This window comes from Ammospiza nelsoni, chromosome 3 (assembly GCF_027579445.1).
Source record: "Ammospiza nelsoni isolate bAmmNel1 chromosome 3, bAmmNel1.pri, whole genome shotgun sequence".
NCBI classification, from domain to species: domain Eukaryota; kingdom Metazoa; phylum Chordata; class Aves; order Passeriformes; family Passerellidae; genus Ammospiza; species Ammospiza nelsoni.
In genome coordinates, this window is record NC_080635.1 from 68,480,633 (window position 1) to 68,502,794 (window position 22,162).

The window sequence follows — 22,162 nt, forward strand, 5'->3', positions numbered from 1 at the left end:
CTTTAGAACATCTTGGCAACAAAATCCTGTTCAGGAAGGCAAGAGCTATCTAACTGCAGTTTGTTTGGCATTGTTGTCCAACAGCATTAGTTCACATCTGGCAGGAAGTATCAGCTTTAAAGGCTGCATGAAGGGTTTCCAGTTCCAAAAGAAGGATTTCAACTTGTTGGAAGAACCAGGAACCCTGGGAATCAGCTATGGGTGCCCAGAGGATTCACTGGTAAGCATAACACCATTTGTGACATAACAGCAATTTTGACAATGGGTATGGCTGGGAGCTTGAGTTTTACTGCAAACAATGGAAAGACAGTCTTCCACCAAGGAAATGACTGTGCACTCATTGACTGGCAGAGGTGGTGGGTTTGTGTGTGTCTGTTAAGTCTGCTGACATAATACCCAGTTTTCACTCTGAACTATAGCACAAGGTGTTTCACTTAAAATTCTTCTCATATGTGAAACTGCAATGTGAAAACTCAATAAATTATGTATTGCATTCTGAATGGAAATATTCCAGTGTAATTCATTTTTTTCTTAAAGATATGAGAAGAATCATCCTTACATGCATCCTAATACAGATGTGTGAAATGGAAAAGACAGCAAAAAATTCACCCTTCAAATGAGTTCTCCCTTTAAGCCAGATCAGCTCTTCCTCTGTGATACACACACCAACTGCACCAGCATTAGCTCTGAGAAAATTGCCATTTAGCTTCTGGTTCTTTCTATCATTCACCATTTGTCCAGTACAATGCAAGGCTGGCAAATCCAGATAGTGTTTGGCGTCTTCCTCCTGTGGCCATGTCTATCAAAAGCCATGCTGCAAACCTGTGAGGAGGAAGGATTGCTTGTAGAACTCATCACACCACCTCACCCTTTGTCAACATGGAAGATATCTGCAATTTGTCCTGCCTTGGACCTAGCCTTGCTCGTGAGACTCAGAGGGTTATAGACCACCCTACCCCAGTAGCCAGCACAGCGCACAAAGTAACATGTCACATGTTGGAACTGTGGTACAGTGCCACACAGCTCAGACAGGCGCATGAGCACCTCTGCCTCTACTTGTCATGCTCTTTAACATCAGCAGACTTAGGATGGGACCAAGATCCCAGGAAGTTGGGAATAATTTGACTTAGTCTAAAATTGCTACACTTTCTCAAGATTTTCCCATTATGTGAGAGAAAGCCTATATAAATTAGGGTAAGATATGCAGGAAAAATTGGTTTTTAGAACTGAACTGGCTGCAACTGTTAAAAAAAAAAAAAAAGAAAATAAAGAAATAGCCTCATTCTTTGTATTATTGGAATGTTTTTTGAGCTGTACTTCTAATTTAGTTTTATTCAATACACAGATGTCCCGCAACGCATATTTCAATGGTGAGAGCTTCATCGCATCAAGCCAAAAAGTGTCCCTCTTTACTGAGTTTGAAGGAGGCTTTAATTTCCGGACCTTACAGCCCAGTGGGCTGTTGTTTTACTCTTCTGAAGGAGTAAGTATCTTTTTTTTTTTACTGTTTGTTTTATTTTACCTTTTAATTTTTTTCCCAGGAGAATACTAGGGGAATAATACAATTTCTCACTTTATGGTTTCAAGATAAAGCAGTCCGCAATATAGAAGCATTCACTGGTGACCTCATTTTTACAGTTTGCATTTGATCTATAGATGAAAACCAGTAATGCTTCGATGTTATTTTGATGCTGAGAAGATAACAGGATCATATGCCCAGAATTAACATGCATCCACTTGTGCTCGCTGAAGTCCTTAGGGCAGAAAAGCACAGAGCATCTTGCTGTGCTCAGCAGCACTGCAATCCCTATTTGGACCTGCAGGTGCTACCAAAGTACAAATAATATTTAGGACCTGACATTTGCCATCCAGACAATCACCGAGAAGCAAAGTTTGTTTGAATTAGTGGCACGGCATTTTGAGCATTGCTGAGCTGACAGAAATCAGTCACAAAGCTGCCTATATTCCCAGATGGCATTCAGACCTCCATGTGTGACTGGAAAAGCTGCACTTGAGAACGGCTCCTTGCAGCTCTGGGAAGCCAGGCTGCTCTGCATACCCCCTCAGAAGTGTGACCCGGGCACAAATATGGACTTGCACCCACAAAATGTTGTGTGAGACAAAGCGATCCCAAGACGCTGTAGGCTCAGACTGACATCTGCAGCGAGCATGAGCTCAGATGCCAGAACATTTGCAACCACCCCCAAATGTCTGTTCTGCGATGCTTGCAGAATATCATCAGCAGTGCAGCAGGGGAGGCTGCGTGGCACCGATAACCACTTCAAACTTTCCCGTGTTGCAGCCTGGAGAATTACCTTCAATTGAAATCAGTAACCGTGTGAGCTCCCCACACCTTTTGCATAAATGAGGCCTCGCACACACCACTTCATGTTTTTAACTCAACAGCTCTAATCCTGAGGTGCCAAGTGCCCTACTTAACAAGCAGAAGTTCAGCTATTTAGCGCTTGGCAGAATGAGGCAGAACGATTCCTACCAGTGCACAGCGGCAGAATTTGCACTAATGGAACTGAGAGGATTCTGCTAGTGGCACAGTGATCCCAAACTCCTGACCCAGATAGCGCATCTTATCTCTGAGATAATTTTGAGTGATTGAACGGGTCTGATCAGAGGGAATTAGAAAAAGAAAGAAGATGTCTTGTTCTTATGACAGCAGGAATCTCGCAGTAGCAGCTGCTCAATACAATACCAGAAACACAAATGAAATGTGATCATACATTTGTGCTACATGGAGGGAGCTCATGTGACAGGTACATGAAACATAATCAGCAGCAGAATTCCCAGAATTCAGACTTTAAAACTGGCAATATAAATTCTAATGATGTCATCTCTTGTTTTGCTTCTCAGAGTATATCTTTTTGCAAATTAAGCACAAATGGGGAACATAGAGAGAAGAAAAATAAAAACAACAGAAAAATTCACAGAACTGTTAATTTTTTTTCTGTGTAATACTTGCTTATGAAGGTGTTTTTGTCTGTATTTCAGTCAGATGTATTATCCATCTCTATGGAGAGAGGTTCTGTGGTTTTAAATGCAAGTGGAACCAAAATTCAGTCACCAGAACGAAATTACAATGATGGAAAAACCCATTTCATCATTACCTCTGTCACCCCAGAAAGGTAAAGCTGTACAGCATCTTTTATTCCCTACCTTTAGAGCATAAATATTTCTTGTAAAGCACATTATCATTTAGCACTTACTTTTAAATACTTGAGTGGGGCTTTCTTTAAATGACTGATTTTAAAATGACTGACAAACCTGGGCCTGAGTTCAAGATGATGGGAATTTTTATTAAAATGAAAATAGTTTTTTCTGAAAGCTTAGTCCTTTTTTCATTCTCAGGTAAGAAAACAGTTTAATAACATTTAAGGTTAGCAAGAGATTAATTTTTTAACAGGATTAATTCTTTTAATTTGTTAAAACAATTCCCAGTTTAGCCTATAGTGATTGAGGCATCTTCACATAAAGCATTCATCTGGGATGTACACAGTGAAACATGTTAAAAATATTTTTAGCACTGGCAGCCACAAACATGACTAAATACAGCAGTAGGAAATAAGTCTCTCTCTGTGCTCTTTGTAACTCTTGAAAGCTTTGGTTTATTGGTATGTTTTACTATTGTTTATATGTTTAATTTTTTTTAGAAGGTCACATGCTCAAAGCAACTTTCTTTAAGAATCTTGAGATTCTTATCTTGAGATATCTCTACCTATGAGATACAAGCATTCTTACTTTCCTAATGGAAATGAAGGTTTGTACCTATGACTTCTGGCATCCAAGAATCACAGTTTGAAAAGCTGAAGGCGTGAAAAGGTGCCTTGGGGATTATGTTTCCCTGCGTTTGCAAAACAAAATCAATGTCTAATGCTTTAGTATAATCAGTTTCTTTATAAAGCTAGAGAATCATCCCTGACTATTGCAACAATTTGTAAGTTGCAAAATCAGATTAGGTAAAAAGAATTGTAAAAGCTCAAACACTGCACTGTGATGAAAGAGAAAGGGAGAGGATCATAAACAATTAGCGTGTGCTTGGATCTTATGTTACCCCAAAGGTGGCTCCATCCCTTCATCAGCAACCCCCTAGTTTGTCTTTCTTCACTGTGCAATTTTAGACTTGACAATTCACTGCAGGGTAATATTCAATCCACGGGCCTGTGTACACAGTTTTGCCAATGCACTGCACTGCACAGCTGAAATCAAGGTCCTCTCGTGCCTTTGAGCAGCACCACTGAGTGTGTATGCACTGAGTGGAGCATTTTGGGTGCATGTACTGTGCTGTCTGACCACTGGCACCGACGTTTCCAAAGCTAGCCTGCAAAATGGATGCTTTGCTCTGCAGGTATGAGCTGACTGTTGATGACAAGAAACAGAGCAAGAAGAACCCAGCAAAGGACAGAGCAGGGAAAAGCCCAGACAGCATCAAGAAGTTTTATTTTGGTGGCTCTCCCCTCAGAACACAGCAAGCCAACTTCACTGGCTGCATAAGCAATGCCTACTTCACTAGGTGAGTAACATCCTCCCAAACACATTAACAGGCAGTCACTGCCCTGCCTGACAGCTTGAATAGTAGCTCATGAGAAATGATTTATCATCACAATAAAAATTCCTCTCTCATTTTGTGAGGCTAGACCGCATGTGTGAATAAGATTCTTACCTTATTTGCCATGTAATCTGTTGGCACAGATCTGCTAGGTTAAGATATTGTTAAGGTGGGAATAACTTGATGAAATAAGCTTTCGGTACTGCACCTGCTAATGCTGCTGGTGCAATGAATAATTTGCATAGCTGTAATTTACATCTATATTATGTAGCTCTCAGGTCTGCCTTTGAAACAAAATTGTATTAAGACATCTTGCAGAAGCTGGGGAGGTTAGGACTTTGGTCATGTAAAAATGGTCAGAATGTGTTGATCTTAATTGTTTTATGAAATATTCTTATATAAATTTTGAAGTTGAATTTGATGCTGCAGATTAGCACTCTGTTTATGCCAGCATGTATACAAAAGGCAGATGTAGTATGGGTTGTCCTCGTTACCCATACATTGACTGATCAATGTGTACTTTCATCCATGATCCAAGAAGGAACCATTCAAATATAATTTAATATAATATTTAAATATAATTTAAACCCATTCAAATATAATTTAAACTATAAATGTAAAATTCTGAGATTTTTATGCAGACAATTCTAACACTTGAGAAAAAAAAGCTGTTCTTGTCATCTCCTCTTTGAAACACAGGTTGGATCAAGAGGTTGAAGTGGAGGATTTCCAGAAGTACTCTGAGAAAGTTCAGGCATCTTTGTATGGATGCCCTGTTGAATCTCCTCCAGTTGCTCTTCTCCATAAGAAAGGAAAAAACTCATCAAAAGCCAAAGGAAACCGTAATAAAAAGGTCTGCTATAAACTGCTCCAGTACCACTCTAAAGTTTTCCAAAATTCTCCAAATTATGGATCAAAAATGCATAAAGGCAATGCCAAATATATGAACAGGATCCTGTTCCTTTACATATTCCATCACTGGAAATGATTGCCCTGACCCAATCTATCTACACTTGCATCATTCTCTTTTGCTAGAATTATAAAATAAAATACCTGACCTCTACAAAACAGTGCTTCAGAAACAATCCTTTCTGATTTCTTCTGTATTCTAAAGGCAAAAAGCTTGCTTCTGTTCTCATCTGCTTCTGTATGGCTCTCTACTGGGTACAATTAGCACATATTAATATAAATGGGGAAAAACCTTCCTCCAGCATGCAGACTTTTTAGTCCAAGCATATCTTCTCGTGCCTATAATATAGCTGATATCACCAAAAGCAGAGAGAAAAAGATTTGATTAGGAAAACTGCAAAAATAATAATTGTAATTATGTTAGCTGCACAAGTACTTTGTTTATCCTTTGTTCTGTCCTAATCAGCATTTACAGTAGATCTGTTCTAGGAAAATTTGACTCAGAAACAACCCTGGTATTTATGTAGGGAAACAATATATTACTAGTTTACATATATAAATTATACTGCTCTTTTATTATGTCCAATCTTAGCTAAAAATTCTGGTTAATAGTTCTTTTTCTATGAAGGTGGGAAGAGATAAAGACAAGATTGCACAGCCTTCATCTGGCCTCAAAAAACTCTATCAAGTGAATTTGCAAAAAGAGCCTCAGTGCCACCTGCCCATGAATCCCAAGGCAACTGAACATGCCTATCAATTTGGAGGAACAGCAAACAGCCGGCAAGAATTTGACCACATACCAAAGGATTTCAGTCAAAGGTAAAGTGACTTTAGAAATAAAAATGAAATATGCTGGGGAGGAGAATGATGTATTTCAAGTTATTTTTTAAGGGACACATTTCTACTGTTATCCTGGCTTTGTTCCTTTATATCTTAGGCTAAATTTTGTGTTGAGCCTGCTGTTAGGTTATATTAAAAGGTGCTTCAGTTGAGTAAGAGAAAAGCATAGATTGTGTTTCCAGTTACATCCCTCTTGTGGAAGCTTCATGCGCATTGCATTTTAACAAAATGTGTCTCCTTGCCTATTTGTGTGAAGATTTTAAGAATGTTAGTTCTATACAAGCATTGCACAATAATCAGTCTCTTTACACAAGAAGTAAAGGCATTAAAGCAGAAAGGAAGCAGTAATATGCTGAGTGGACCTTGCCACTATTTTAATCTTCACAGTGCAGCAAGACAAAAAGCCATGAAAACCTGGTCCAACTCAAGCCATAATGGAAATCTAAGTAATAATGAGTCCAGATACTGTTGAAATTTAATATTCATGTTCCCACAAAATATCTCATGCAATATTCAAAATCCAATAAGGATTTTGGTTTAATATTTTCCATTAAAGACTATAAATTCAACAGCACAGCACTTCCTGGAAGCATACCAGACCACTAACTCAGAAAAAAAGAGTGTTCTTTCCTGATTTAAATTAGAAAGTCATTATGTTCATTTTAATTCAATACATTTAACTTCGGGCAATTCTGATGGCACCCATATGAAGGCAAACCCAAACTCTAATACCTTCATCCCCCCTTCATTCCTAAAACATATATTAATTTGCCAAATTTTATTAAAGCTTCATTTTAGTAATGTTCATTTTTAAAAAGTAATGAGTTGTGTCATTTTAAAACAATATTGGCAAGGGACTGAGTGTCTGTGGAATGTACACACAGAGGCCATTAGTAATGTATAGACGCTTGACACAATATGAAAAATAGAAACTAGGTTAGACCTGACATCAGAAGAAGGAGGAACCAGTTCTGGCACTGTCCTACACCAATACAGCTTTGCCATGCTTTAGACCATAAGTAATAATAGCAATCACTCAAGAAATTTTCACTGTGACAGTGTCAAACCAACAGTGGCATGACTTCCTATGCTTTGTTGGACTTCACAAGGAACTACGAGGAAGGAGAAGCTTCAATCGAGTCTGGTATAACAGACAGGCCTTAAACATCAGGCCTCCGTGCCATTACACTTAAAAATCCCCTCAGCCCTGCTGTTTAACATAAAAGGAAATGTACTGTCAGATTTTGGTGGTCTGCATTGAACTTATTCCCTCTAGAGATTTTAATTTTTGAAAAAATGTTCTTCACCAGGAAACTTTTTCTCCAGCTTTGACTTCTGCTCAAAAAACCAGCACAGAATGTTTCTCAGAAACACTACTTCCATAAAGCAGATGAATATCTTTTTGGATGAAAGGAAAATTTCAATCTTCCTCTGCCTGACATTTGATTTAAATCAAAAGTATCTGCTTTAATGTGAATATTGTGTTTTTATGTGCCAGAGCTCAGTTCTCTATCAGTCTGAAAACTCACTCATCTCACGGAATGATTTGCTACGTTTCGGATCAAAAAGAGACCAACTTCCTGGCCCTTTTTGTTGCTCATGGCCGACTCATTTTTATGTTTAACGCCGGTCACCAGAAGATAAGGATTAAGAGCCAAGAGAAATACAATGATGGTCTGTGGCACAATGTAAGTAAAACAAAGAAATCATGATGGCACATGCTGTCAAGGCTACAGTAAAGACACTGCTCATGTGACAGCTCAGGGAGTTTTCATTCATGTATTCATAAACATGCCTATATGTTGAGAAACTTCCATAAATATTTTTAGCTCTTCCTCGCAGCATTTTATTAAGTCATTAACTAGGGACAGGAAAGTGAGTCAGTTATAAAAATTCAGCAATTCCCAACACTAACAGCTGAACAGAAATGAAGGAAGCAAGCAGAGCAGTAAGGCAATTAAGAGTTAAATGAGTTATTAAAGGAAAGACTAGAATAATTTTGTTCAGCAAATGTCTTTGAAGTGCCTAAGAAAGGAGCACAGCTGTCTTAGGCTGCCTCAGTAGTCTATGAAAATAAAAAGACAATTTTAGGAGTCAAGGTGAATTTCCCTCTGTAGGTATCTCCTCATTAACTACAGAGGAAGTCTACAGCTACTAAACTACTGACTTGGGCATTTAAGTGTTTAAAGGAGGTTGGATGAATTCATACCATAAAACTAATGATGACCGTGAAAATGCTAAATGCAGCGATAGGTAGATCTCAGTAGACCTTATGACACCTTAATTATCTCTGCCTTGTAGTACACCAGAATGTAAGAAGGGCAGCAGTTTTACTATCTAGCCTTCATATGCATGTGAAAAATGAGGGTTGTCCAGCAAAGAATACTGGCAGTTAGCAAAATAGCCTTGTAGAGCATCACTCATGCACTTTTCTTCTCAAATGTCTCATCTTCTTCTAATGCACAGTAGTGATCCATTAACAGATTAAAGTAATCTTCCACATTTTTTTTCCCTTCCTAGGTGATTTTTATTAGAGGCAAAAATATCGGTCGCTTGATAATCGATGGTCTCCGAGTGCTAGAAGAATCTTTTGATGGGAATGCGAATGGTTGGCAAGTCACTGAACCACTCTATATTGGAGGTGTAGCTCCTGGAAAAGCTGTGAAAAACATCCAGGTAAAGCAGATCTCCATGTACCGACCCCATTCCTCTGTGTAAAGTTAAAACAAAAGCTGACTGTAGGGATGAGATCAGACAAAATCTGACTAAGATCTTGACCCTCGTCCTGCTAAGGAGCAGACAGCTCAGCTCATGTATAGAGCATTCCACAGGGCTGGGCTGGTGGTAGCTGGGTAAGGCTTCCACAGCCTTGCAGCAGCAGCTGGGAAACCAAGGGTCCATAAGGAACAGAAAAATCCTAGTGACATCCAAAATTAGATGAGACAAGTAATGTTAGGCAAAATCAATTTCACCCTGAGGTCTGAGATACAGAATGAGTTTTGGAGACATTTTGATGTTCTCACAGTACCTCTGTTTTAATTAAGACGATACCTAGAGGTCAGGATTCTGTTCTACAGCTCGGTACTGAAGTATACGGAAAGGAGTGTTGAACCAACAATGAACATTATATTCTCTTTCAAGGTAATCGTTAGTGTTATATGCCTAACAAGATTGATAAACTACTCTGAAAAAGTAGACCATCTTGCCTTGAGGCTATGAGGTATGTGTATAGCACTGCCTCACCCTACTTGTGTTTTGTTTCTCACGGTTCAGTAAGGACTGAGAAACAACACAAGCTGGAATTACCTTGAAGTCATCAAAAAGACATGAGAGGCTATGAGAACCATTTTTCCTCCTTCCCTTCTCTGGAAATTGTTTTTTTAGTTCAAAACTGATGTGCAGACAATCACAGCCTTACAGCTTATAAACAAGTAAAACTAAGGGCAGAAGAATCTTTTTCCTTCCACAAGCAGTTTATTTACTAATCAAGGCTTTTTTTACCCCTCAGATTAGCTCTGTCTACAGCTTTAGTGGCTGTCTCAGCAACCTCCAGCTCAATGGAAGACCACTTACTTCAGCTTCACAGACATTTAGTGTAACACCTTGCTTTGAAGGCCCATCAGAAGCAGGAACATACTTTTCATCAGAAGGAGGATATGTCGTCCTTGGTAATATACTCCTAACCAAATGTATCCCCAAATAGGACTGTGGTATTCACTGTGCTTCAGAATGGCATTTTTCACTAAAGAGTGTGGTAATTTCCAAGGCTGTGAGCTGTAAGGATTATCAGAAACAGATCGCTATTGTGCTAAGCAGATGATATTGACAGGTCACAATGTCACTGTGAAACTTAACATTGTTAAATAAACACATCTGTATGTATGTATGTATGTGTTTCAAATAATAATTTAATAAGGGAATAATTTTAGTGAGGGAACAGACCATAATATGTTAAAAATTAGCATAGAAGTCAACATGGCAAAGACCAAGTACACCATCAAATGGTCATCCCTTATTTTTTTAATTAACATGTAAATAAAAAATCCTGCAGAAAGGCTTTCGGCACGTCTTGATACAGAACAGCATGACAGAACATATCTTTTCTGTCATTTTGGCCTTCTGTGTTCCAGGAAGAGTTTTAGGAGGGTGTTTCAGTCACATAGGCTCTGATCTGAACAGGAAAGGAAACTGCAAAACCCTATTCACTGGCAGCACCAAGAAGAATCAGACTAGTGTTTCTAATTTGCTCTCTGGCCTGTCACCAGTTTGAAAAAGGGAGTTTCTCCGACTGAATCATCAAAGCTCAAGTGAACTCCCACTCATTCAATAATGACTTCTGAGTGTCTAGGAAATTGCACAATAAGAAACTGCCAAAAATACAAATAATTTACTTTCTGCTGTCCATTTTATTGCTAAGAAACATTTTTAAACAAAATACATTTTCTAAATAATGAGAAAAGTAAATAAACCTTTATTAGTACTCCAATCAAAATAAGAGTTGAAATGGGTCATTGACAGCACATCATGCTATCTCATATTTCAATAGTTTGAAGAACAAATAAAATCCACCCTCTGATGTTCTACTTTGACTTTGAATAAATGTCCAATTTCATCACTAACTCAGATGACAAAAAGAACAAAAAAGTTATTCTTTTTACTTCACAGATGAATCCTTCAGTTTAGGCCTGAAATTTGAAGTTGTTTTTGAAATACGTCCTCGAAGCAGCTCAGGAATCCTACTGCATGGTCACAGCGTGAATGGAGAGTACCTGAATATGCACATGAGAAATGGACAGGTATAAACAAGGTCACATCTCCTCCACTGCCTTGACTGGTTTCTCTTCCACTTACTTGGGCTTTGCTACATGTAGATTTTGTCTTACAAATTTGCCATTAACTGATTCTTATTTCTCCCCTAAATATGATAACATCTTAGATTAACCAAACAAAATATTTACTTTAAAATACTAAAAATAACACCTGTGGCAAGTTCAGATCACTTTACTAATACAAGGCATAAATATTTTGTTGTGAGCTGAAAAGAAGCAAAAGCACTGACTCTTTGGCACTGCTCTTTCACCCACACATTAAAAATGTATCATGGTTACAAGTAACCATCAATAATTTTTTTTTTCTTATTTCTTAAACGATAAGTCTGAGTTACACTCAGTCTCTTCTTTCTTTATCAGATATATGTGTGATGGAAAGAGTGAGGGAAAGGAAAAGTTCTGATTTTCTGTTGGCCTGGTTTCTACAGGCTCTGGATTTCAAATGAAGGAGAGAGGTTAGAAATTAACACACCAGACAGTTGTTGCTATTTTTTATTGTGTTTATTGATAAAATCTGGATGTCTTCATGCTAGGCATTGCACATCTACAGTAATACATTTCAGTCTTAAGTGAACAACACAAGCAAAGATTTAGACCACCTAACTTTTGACAGCTCATTAAGTAAGATGTAGCCCATTCTTACCCCTGTATCTAGGGAATTAAAAGAGAAATTCTTAAGTACATTGTGCTGATGTGTACCATGCCACACCTAAATGCTGAGTCTGCATAGAACCAGTCCAGTATAGCACTTCTTATGTCAAGTCCTAACCAAAGTTCTGCATGCCCAATAATTTGTCTGGTTTTCCCGACTGTACCAGCTGGTCTAACAAAGGGTGCTGCTTCACTTACTGCTTCACACCTCCCTTCCTGTATAATGGAAATGCAATTCATAAACAAAATTCACCCTGGAAAAGCAGCTTTTCCCTTCTTGTCACTGCAGCAGTTCAGTACCTTCTTAGTAAGGATCTGTGTGTCTTTAGCATTAACTATCTGCCCTCTTTGAATGCATTACAAAAGACCTGTTTTGTGAAAACCATTTTGCTGAACGAACAAGATCAGCAACTATAATTCATTTTTAAAATGTACACATCTCTACCAGTACAGCTTGTCTGAGTGATTTACTAAGGAGTCACTTTATTCTGTGATTCTTTATTTGCTTCAGTCGATACATTTTGCCTAAGAATGGATAAAACAGAACATGAGGATCATTTTAATTGTGTTTGTTGGTGCCCTTCTAGAAAATATAATAATATTTTTTGGTTACAACTGCATCAAAACCCTCTAGAATTAACTATAAGTTTATTCCTTGTGAGAGACTACTTACAAGGGCATGTAGTGACAGGACAAGGAGGAATGGCTTCAAACTGACAGTAAATTTAGATTAGATATTAGGAGGAAATTCTTTGCTGTGAGGGTGGCGAGGCTGGAACAGGTTGCCCAGAAAACGTGTAGATGCCCCATCACATTAAATGTTGAAGGCGAGGTTGGATGTGACTGAGCCACCCGATCTTATGAAAGGTGTTCCTGTCCACGCCGGGGGGGTTGGAACAAGATGATTTTTAAGGCCCCTTCCAATCCAAACCATTCTATGATTATGTGATTTCCAGTCAGCATAGAGTCAGCATAATCAGGAACAACTTCAACATTTGAAAAGCCTGAGTGGTTGGGCTCAGAGTTTGCAGTTCTCTGGCAATCACCACCAGGAATTTCATGTCTCACAACAAGGCCCCAACACTGTTTTGCTGCTGCTGCACCATTTCCATGAAAAAAGATATTAATCCATTAACTAAAATGGAGGTGCAAAATTCAGAATTATGTTCACCTTCTAGCTCTGCCAGAGATTTACTTGTAAGCTTGAACAAGTAACTTTAAAGTAATTTTTAATTTTGCTGTCCATTCCTTTCTCATATCTTTTCTGCTTGTTTATACTTGGGTTTTCATGACTGTTTTCCTTACTAAGTGGCTAGCAAGATGCCAAAAACATCATCTGATGCCTGTAAACACTAATTTATCACACAGGAAATTATAGAGTAGGGGTACTAGTAAATGAGTGAAATTAGCTCTTATTTTTAAATCTTTTCTTGAACTCTTCCTTGAGATAATTAGGAATGTCTCTGAACTATTGAATCTGAACAGTTAAACAAAAAAAAAAAAAAAAAACAAAAAAAAAAAAAAAAAAACAAAAAACCCCAAAAACAAACAAAAAAAAAAAAAACCCACCCTAAATTTTATTTAAAATTTTATTTATTTTGAAGAATTTAATGAAGCCATGTTTTCCTTTCTCTCGGATACTTGACATGTTTTGAGCGAGGAATACAACATTACTACAACAGAAGGTAAAAAGAGAAAAGGAGGGGGTTTACAGTGATGATTATATTCTTTTCCCTCAGGTTACTGTGAAACTGAATAATGGAATCAGGGATTTTTCAACTTCAGTGACACTGAAACAGAGTCTCTGCGACGGCAGGTGGCATCGAATTGCAGGTCAGTAAAAGGTGATTGTTCCCTAATTAAGGTAACAAAGCCCGTCTCTTGCTCCCCAGATTTCCATCTCCATGGGCTAGAGCACTGGCAATGCAGAAGTATTTTCAGTTCTTTTTCACCTGCCAAGACCCAAGTTTGTGTGAAAGACACAGTCTTAGTCATCCCTCAGACACAGAACTGTAGGGCTTCCTGGGAAGACAAGCACTGGTTCCTACAATGATAGGGAAAGCAAACAAAGATGGAAGCCCCCTGTTCAAAGAACAGGAAGCAGCCCATCTGAAATTCTGGCTACCTTTCCTAATTCATATACCAGATTATAGTCTTCCTTTCCCTATTAGAGGTTAAATAAATTGATAGAATGCAGTAGGTAAAAGTATATGCTGCCATTAAAAGTCAAATAACAAGACAGATGTGGGGAACCTTTTGCTCATGATAGAGAGATGTCTGCAGCTGGGATTTTGCCTCTGTGCCAGACAATCATCCTTCTTTCCTGGTTTTGAAAGTCAAAAAGCATTTCCTGGGTGCTTTGAACCACCTCATCTTCCTGTCTAGATGTGGACTTAGAATGTCTTCCACTATCACTGCAGAAGCGATCTGAGTCTGCACACCCTTTCCACAAGCATTCTGTTTCCCTTCTGAAGGAAATCCAGGCACTCAAGCAAGGGAGAAGTCTCACTGCATTCCAATATATCCCTAAATGGGAGTGATTGGGCAACAGTTTTTTTAAGCCACAAGCCATTGTATGCTCATAACCTGGAGCCTAAACACTGCCACCAGGGATCAAGAGCCCCACTCAAAAGCACCCTTGCTCCCACTGATTCTACCATCGGTCCTGCTCTACCCAGAATCCACTCACAAACTGTCACTGATGCCTCACACCCAATCTAGCAAACACTAAATCAAATACTCACACCAAAGAGATGACTCCTGTCTGTCATAAAAGACTCATGTCACACTTCTTGCTGATCTCTGTTCCTTCTCCTTTCAGTTATTAGAGATGCAAATGTGGTGCAGCTGGACGTAGACTCTGAAGTCAACCATGTGGTAGGGCCGCTAAATCCAAAGGCAATGGACCACAGGGAGCCGGTGTTTATTGGAGGTGTACCAGGTAGGTTTTTGGTATCTTTGTGGTACATTGTTCTGAGATTTCAGCCCTGTTTCTAGAGAAAGCATAAAGACTAAGTTTTCATCTCAAAAAAGAACAAAATATGTGAGCAACCTGGTAAAATTCAAAGGCTCAAGAGCTGATCATAAATGTTCTGCTTCAAGTTCTCAAAGAAAAAGATGTGCTGCTTCATTGAAATGAAAACATTTACAGCTGCTGGAGGGCAAGGTATGGATACACTAGAGAAGTCAGCCAACAACAAACAAAATTTCTTTTTTTTCTGTTTTTCCTTCCCATGTGGGCTAACTCTTTTTTAAGAAGGGATTTATTTATTTATGGGATTGGAAAGTCGTTGTCACTGTAACTGAGTTCCAAGGTTTAGTTGCTGGTAGGCTTCTTTCCTCTTCTTCAAGCAATGGCATCTTTGAACACAAGATAAAATGGAGATTCTTTTTCTTACAAGGGGTTTCTGTTAGACAGATTTCTGCTCCTGTGTATTTGTGACTCACAGACCATCTGTGAGGCATGGGCCAAGATTACTACATTTCCTTCCCTTATTCAACAAACAGAGCTACTGTGTTGGGGTTCATATACAAACTGTAATCAACACTACGTGATCCAATTTTTAAGTCAACTCCCATACATTTCTCAGTGAAAACATGCAGCATTATTTCTCTGAGCCTTGCATGTCAATCATTAACAGTTCTAACTACAAAATTCATTATAATGCTTATCTTGGATTACTGGCTTGAATGCGTGGTGTTCACATCCATCCCACACTACCAGGAGGTAAAATGAGCCTAAAGGGAATAATAAAATCTATGCACAGATGCCTGCTCACTCTTTAAATCCAAAATGGAATTTTATTAGGACAGAACTCTTCCCAGAGAGGTAATATAAAGGGGTAATTGCAAATGCTGTTCTGCTTCATAATAGAGCCTTCTATTTCTACATTAATTATAGAATACTAAAGCAATGCCATACACTGGCTCTATAATGCTATTATCAGCCTGGCACAGGAAACTCTTACACAGAAGTTCACAACAACAAATGAGATACAATACTAAATAATGCCATGCAGATACAGCCAACTGAAGGCAAACTAACAAATCAGACACAGATTACAATACATGTGACGTTAAATTTTAAAAACAGACACTGGGACTCATCTACTCTGTTACTTAAAAGAAAATGTAGTTGTCAAAAAATACAAAATTGTGTCTCTATTGATAATATAGTATCAAGAGTTTCACTTAACTGTAGATAACTAACCATACTTTAATGGCCTCTAGGACACTGGCAGTAGGCCAAACATTTTAAAGCAAGATTCAGAAGAGCTGCACTTAGTAGCAAAGTTCTGCTACCAAATTGATTATTTTGCCCATCATGAGCTCTAAACTTTTATTTATTTAATTTTTTTGATCTTCTTTTTCCAGAGTCTCTGCTAACATCAAGCCTGACTACACGCAATTCCTTCATTGGCTGCATTCGTAACTTCATGATTGATGAAAAGCCAGTGAGTTTTAGTAAAGCAGCTTTAGTTAGTGGTGCTGTAAGCATTAATACCTGTCCAGCAGCCTGAGAGTGCACTGCATCAATTCTGAAAAGTTTCTTAGACCACAGAAATAAAATAGAACAAAAGAAACCATGTCCAGCGAGACAAGAAGAATGAAAATATCACAGCCACATCTACAGAAAGCAGGAAGGGGGGTCACTTCTAATATTTACATGCAAACAAAAATCACTGAAGAATAAAAGCTGTTGCTTCTGCACTTCTCTTAACATACCACAAGAGTGAGCTTTACCATTTCTTATACTATATGTGTGGCCAGTCTTTTACATGAAAATATGAGATTATAAAATAAATTAAAATTATATTAAATATGTTACTTTCAAAATAGATCCTCTACATAATCACATTCCATATCTTAGTCATCCTTTGTTCCACAGAAAAAGATCTGCTAATGCACATTAAAGAATAAAGCTAGATAATAGATTTACATCGCAAATACTGTATAAAGATCTTACTGTATATTTTTAATTTTCCATTCAACTCATTTATATTCCTCAAATAAAATGGGGGGAAGAGAGTATACTAATTATGTAAGCTTACAAATAATGAAAAATTAAAATTTTTATTCCACTTCTAGACTTCATGGATATGTTCTAGCACAATATGAAGAGAGGATGTATATCTTTTAAGACAGATGCTTTATATATAGACTCATTTACCTAAACTAGGTAATTTTAGAATAATGCTTGCGTTAGAGACAATTTTAAATTTCAAGTTTTTTCTCTGAATTTTAAAATGCACTTAGATACAAACACAGCACTAAATTCACAATCTCATTGTGATCTCATTTGCACTAACATTACACAAGTAAAAATGAAGCGTAGAAAGCAGAATCACAGACACAGTTTCAGGTGACTCCCTTATCATACAAAAACATCACTTCCTAGTGAGACTCCTGCAGGACTTCAGTCTACCGCAGAAATCCCCAAACAAGGAGCAGGTTCCTTCAGAAGATATGCTGCTGCAGAGGAACCAAGAGTGAAGCAGGAAGATGTAAACAGAAGGCAAAGGGCTGCAAATGTGAGCTGTGCTATAACCATAGAAGGTAGATGAAGTTAATGGTAGGGTTCAACTCACAGTAGGCTTGCACACCAAATAGATACAAATCACTTGCAAAACTTAGTCCCTTCAATCATCACCTACAAGGAATCAAAGCCATTTAGCTTTCTTCTCTTTGAAGTATAAAGTAATGCAATAAAGATTAAAGTAATGAAAGTTTTATGGTTGTTGAGCAAATTATTGTTGGAACCAACTCAAAACATGACCAGCTGCAAAGCAAGAAACTATGAAATGCAAAAATAAAGGACAACACCCTAGAGACTGAAAATTAATAAGAATTCATCTGGAAAACACACAAATGAAAACTGGAATCCAAAGGTCTTGAAAGCATGGAAGGATGGAAGAACCACCAGAATAAGATACATATGTAAGCACTAATCAGCAGCTTCCCTACTACTCCCAGTAGGGTGAAAAAAGGGTTTTGACACACTGCAGCAGATTTGGCTTACTCTGGAGAAAGAACTGCAACCTCTGGCTACACAGGCACAGGAACTCTTCAGCAGCTGGGACCCCATCACAGACTCTCCACTTGCCTCTGGAGTCTAGTGTTGGGTTAAGGGAACAACACAGTGTGGCTCCGGTGGCCACTGCCCCTCCTTTCACCAGCTTCATCAGCTCTGCTCACACTTTCAGCACCATTCCTCTTCTGCTTGTGTTCTCCTGAACACATCCCCTTTTCCCTTCCCTGCTGCTCTCAGGTACTATGCTCCAAGGACTGATTCCATTTCCAACTCCAAGCTTACAGATACCCACCCCCTTCACAGGGGAGTGACCCTTCTTTTCCTCACTCCAAAGCCCATTGCTCACACTTGAGAAGCAAGCATGAACAGTAGCCCTCTGCAGTACCTCTGGTTCAGGCATGGATCCTTAAATCCAGTAGCCTTCCAATGCCATCTTTGTCTCAGGCAAAGCCAGTATGCTTGCTCAGCTTTTTCTGCTCCCAGCTACTACCCAGAAATGGAACAGAAAATTTAGGGCTTTTGCTTCAGGAATATTTTATTATTGGTGTTGAGGGTGAATATCCTCAGAGCAGTGAGCTGGGTTCCCAGTGGTTACAGAGGCCATGTGTGATGTCAGAGCTGTACAGCTGGGAGCGGGGGTAAAAAAGGAAGTCTCTCTCCTCCCAGCGCCAGTGAGTTGTTAGATTGGCTCAAAAAAGCTCATGACACCACAACATGAGCTAAGCTTCCTCAGGCCCTGGTCTCCAGGACCCTGTTGCGGGAGAGAAAAGAACAGCAGATTCCCTGCTTAGATATGTTGGTTACAAGGATTACTGAAATTCTTTTTGAGTTGCCTGCAGCTGCTCAGCAGAGATAGCCAGGAATAGCAAATGCTTGTGGCCCCTAAGAGCAACAGAGTTTAGTGAATGCTGGTATTAAGTGGAGCATTGTATGTTAACTGGTACACACATACTAAGAATGTTTTTCTGTCTCACACCTACTTCAAACCAAAGCATATTCTCTCATATCCACATCCCAGCTCTGTGAATAAACAATATTTCTCTTAGTCATATTTGCTGCAATGTGATTTGGTTTCTTTCTGTGGATTTATGTTTAAGAATGAGTTTTCTGATTTAATCAGTCCTTTGCATACTTTATATATGGAAAACTAAAAATACACTAAAACAGTATGTGAATAAAAACCAATTAAAATTCATAAACTGCTACTATTCAATTTACTTCTCTTTACTATCTCACCAGCTAATCAAACACAGCACTATTTTGGAGGGTGTCTTCATCAATTTTCCCTTGTAGGCTTCAGAGGTGTGGGTTTTCCCTCAGCAGAACAGGGTTTGCAAAGAAAAACACAATAAACCAGAGGATACTTGCAGACTCAGGAGAGAGCAAAAAATAATGTAAATTTCCCTGCCCCCAACATCCACATAGACCTTTAACACTACCATTTCATATGTGCCAAAGAAAGCCAGTCTGTGATGCATTATATTGCACATACCTTTGCACTCATTTTAAGGGCTGCTAGAGTTTAAGAGAGGGCAACTGTCTAAAGATACATCCTCCCAGAATTCAATTTGTCTCCTGTATCTATCTTAAAAATTATACCTTCAAAGTACAAAAGCCTTCATCTACAAAGATTTGGGAAAAACCTTCAAGTTCTGAGTTACATTGTCAGATTGTCCATTTCCATTTTTAACATAACTATCTAAATTCTGCAGAAAGCCTACAAGAAATGAGCACTGACTCTAAATAGATTACAACTTTTCCCTGGCACCTTCAAGGTTTTAATAAGTGTTGTTATAGCCATTATCTAAATCAGGGCTGCAACTACACTGTTACTGTATCTCAAAATATTCTGAAATTGGACATTTGCATGACTATGTAATAAAGAAACCAATTTCAAGATCAAATGCTCAAATGCTCAGGAAACTGCTCCAAAATAGAGGATTTAAATGAGATCTCAGCCCCCTCTATCTCTTACACCTCAAGATTTGTAGAGAATACCCTTCTCCTCAAGAACCCAGTGTATGGACAACAACCTGAACAGAAAATTGAAAGATGAAGTGTTACAAGCCTGACAGTAATTTCCCAAAATACAACAATTCTAAATTTAAAAAGACTCGAACAAACAAAAAATAGACCAAAAAAAAAATCAAAATTACAAACCAACAAACCTTCATATGTGAACTAAGTCACAATGTAAGTCAAAGGATAACATTAGTTCAAATTCCAGTGTATTCTCCCTACAGCAGCATGTGGCCTAAATAGTCAAATGACTTATTAAAAGATGCTGAAAGCATAGCACACATATTTAACTTGTGATGCATTTTTGGCTCTTGTTACAGTGTGGGATTTAAGGGTTATTCACAGATTCACTGTGGAGATTCAATTCCACTAAAAAGCACAGTAAGTTATTTATACAATTATCCAATTTGTGTCCCAAAGCTGTGGAACACCATTCCTGTATAACACATCAGCAAAATGCTACTGAGAAATTAAGGATAAGAAACACATATTACTATAAGTCTGTTGTCAATTCACAATTCTTGGTGTTTCCAAGCTCAAAGAGAATAATCACATTATATTTGCCTTCACAGACCACTTAAAGAACACTGGAAGCCAAAGCTCAGTGTGTCTTGTTGCAACATCACAATCAATAGAGTGAATCCGACTAAGCTGAATCTTCATGGGACATAGACACAAAAGATACAACTAATTCTAAAATAAAGTAGAAAGTGGAGCAAATTACATAAGAAGAAAGAAAATCAGATACAGTAATATCAAGAGATTCTGTAGAATTTAAATTAAGCATTAGAATGCTTACAAGCAATGTTGTACGGCTTTTAACCTTAATTAAGGCTGAGAAGACTTGTGAAGAGAAGACTTTAAGGACATGACAGTAGGCAAGAAATATAGAAGCAATTTGACATCTAATAACATGAACAGAGCACAGCCTATGAGTTTGGACCACTTAAAAAAAACCCACAGGGAACAAAACTAAGTTATAGTTACATCTAATCTGTCCAGAGAGAAAGGACTACCTACTTTCCTGTTTAATATTCATGTACTTTTACACTGGTGATTAGTTTATAGAAAAGACATGTTTGAAGCAGTAGTACTGTATTCATGCTAAACATGCCTATAACACTGAAGCCATTGGTCCTTTTCACACATTTCATACATGACACTTGCGTAAACTTGGGCCACCCAGTACTTTTTCTTAAGACCAACATGATTTCAATTAAGTTTCACAAATTTACTCTGTGTATCTATTTCTAGTATATAACGCATACTGTACAATATTCTATTTGCTGCAATATATACATAATCTTTCCAGGAATGTCTGGAAAGATTTTTTTTTTTAATAGTCATTTGCTACAAATTTATTTTTCTGTAGACCTACAATTAATCTCTACCATGTCATGTCTAGGAGCAAAAAAAAGGATTAAAAATTTTATTTAACACGTTTTTTTGTGCACCAGCATTACAAATAATCTATTTTGAATAAGAGTATTTTGTTGGAAGGTTTTAGCCATAAAACTTAATGGACTGGGTTGCATGGAATCGCTTTTGTCCTCCCACAGGAAGCAGAAATGCCATCTGTGTCACAAGACAGCTTTCTGCAGGCTTTGCATGTCCCACATTCTTTACTGTTTTAGTCCTGGACTTGGCAGTGCTGGATTAACAGTCGGACTTGATGGTCTTAAAGGTCTTTTCCAACCTAAAGGATTTTATGATTTTGCAGCTGTTTTGCCAAGCTGTGTTGCGGACCAGTCTTGCCATGCTGAGACAACAGCATCTCTACACTCCTTGTTTTTTCACTGTGAACAATTATGTGCACAATATGAAACTGAGCTTAATGTGCAAGCCTGGTGGGAGGGTACATTACAGCATTTCCAAATGGCCGCTTTTTCATTTAATTTTTAGTTTGTATTTTCATACGGTTTCACACATTTCACGCCATCTCTCTGAATTATGTATTTGGGGAAAATAAAGCGCTTTATTATTGCAACATTTTATCAATAAAGGATAATGAACTGTAGCGCATGGAAATACTTTTGTTCTCTTGTACAGAGACTTTATGTTGGGTTTTTGTCAGGCCTCCTGTATCTGGGCCTCAGCCGAGACCCCGCAGCCCCTCTCACGTCCCCCTCAGACCCTCCGAGTGTATGAAAACCTCACCACACCCCCGTGCTGTCCCCCCGCTCCCTAATGGCACGTTCCACTCGCGGCCGGCAGCCGGCGAGCGCCCGCAGCTGAAGCGCCGGTTGGGACGTTCCACCGCAGGAACTTTGGGGGCGCGACTTCCGGGCGCCGATTTCGAAAGCGGCCTGCGCCGGCGGCTGTGCC

At 38.5% G+C, this 22,162-nt stretch overlaps 1 protein-coding gene across 1 annotated transcript in view; it reads left to right on the plus strand.

The window, feature by feature from the left end:
* Positions 1-17,513, plus strand: part of LAMA4 (laminin subunit alpha 4) — a 96,564-nt gene extending 79,051 nt beyond the window's left edge. Inside the window, exons 26-38 of the mRNA XM_059467588.1 lie at positions 85-220; positions 1,346-1,483; positions 3,004-3,137; positions 4,358-4,522; positions 5,258-5,411; positions 6,096-6,286; positions 7,806-7,995; positions 8,828-8,983; positions 9,816-9,975; positions 10,973-11,103; positions 13,527-13,620; positions 14,609-14,728; positions 16,162-17,513. Of these exons, the coding sequence (XP_059323571.1) occupies positions 85-220; positions 1,346-1,483; positions 3,004-3,137; positions 4,358-4,522; positions 5,258-5,411; positions 6,096-6,286; positions 7,806-7,995; positions 8,828-8,983; positions 9,816-9,975; positions 10,973-11,103; positions 13,527-13,620; positions 14,609-14,728; positions 16,162-16,307 (1,915 nt within the window). The 3' untranslated portion in view covers positions 16,308-17,513. The remainder of the gene's footprint in view (positions 1-84; positions 221-1,345; positions 1,484-3,003; positions 3,138-4,357; positions 4,523-5,257; positions 5,412-6,095; positions 6,287-7,805; positions 7,996-8,827; positions 8,984-9,815; positions 9,976-10,972; positions 11,104-13,526; positions 13,621-14,608; positions 14,729-16,161) is intronic.
* Positions 17,514-22,162: the final 4,649 nt, after the last annotated feature.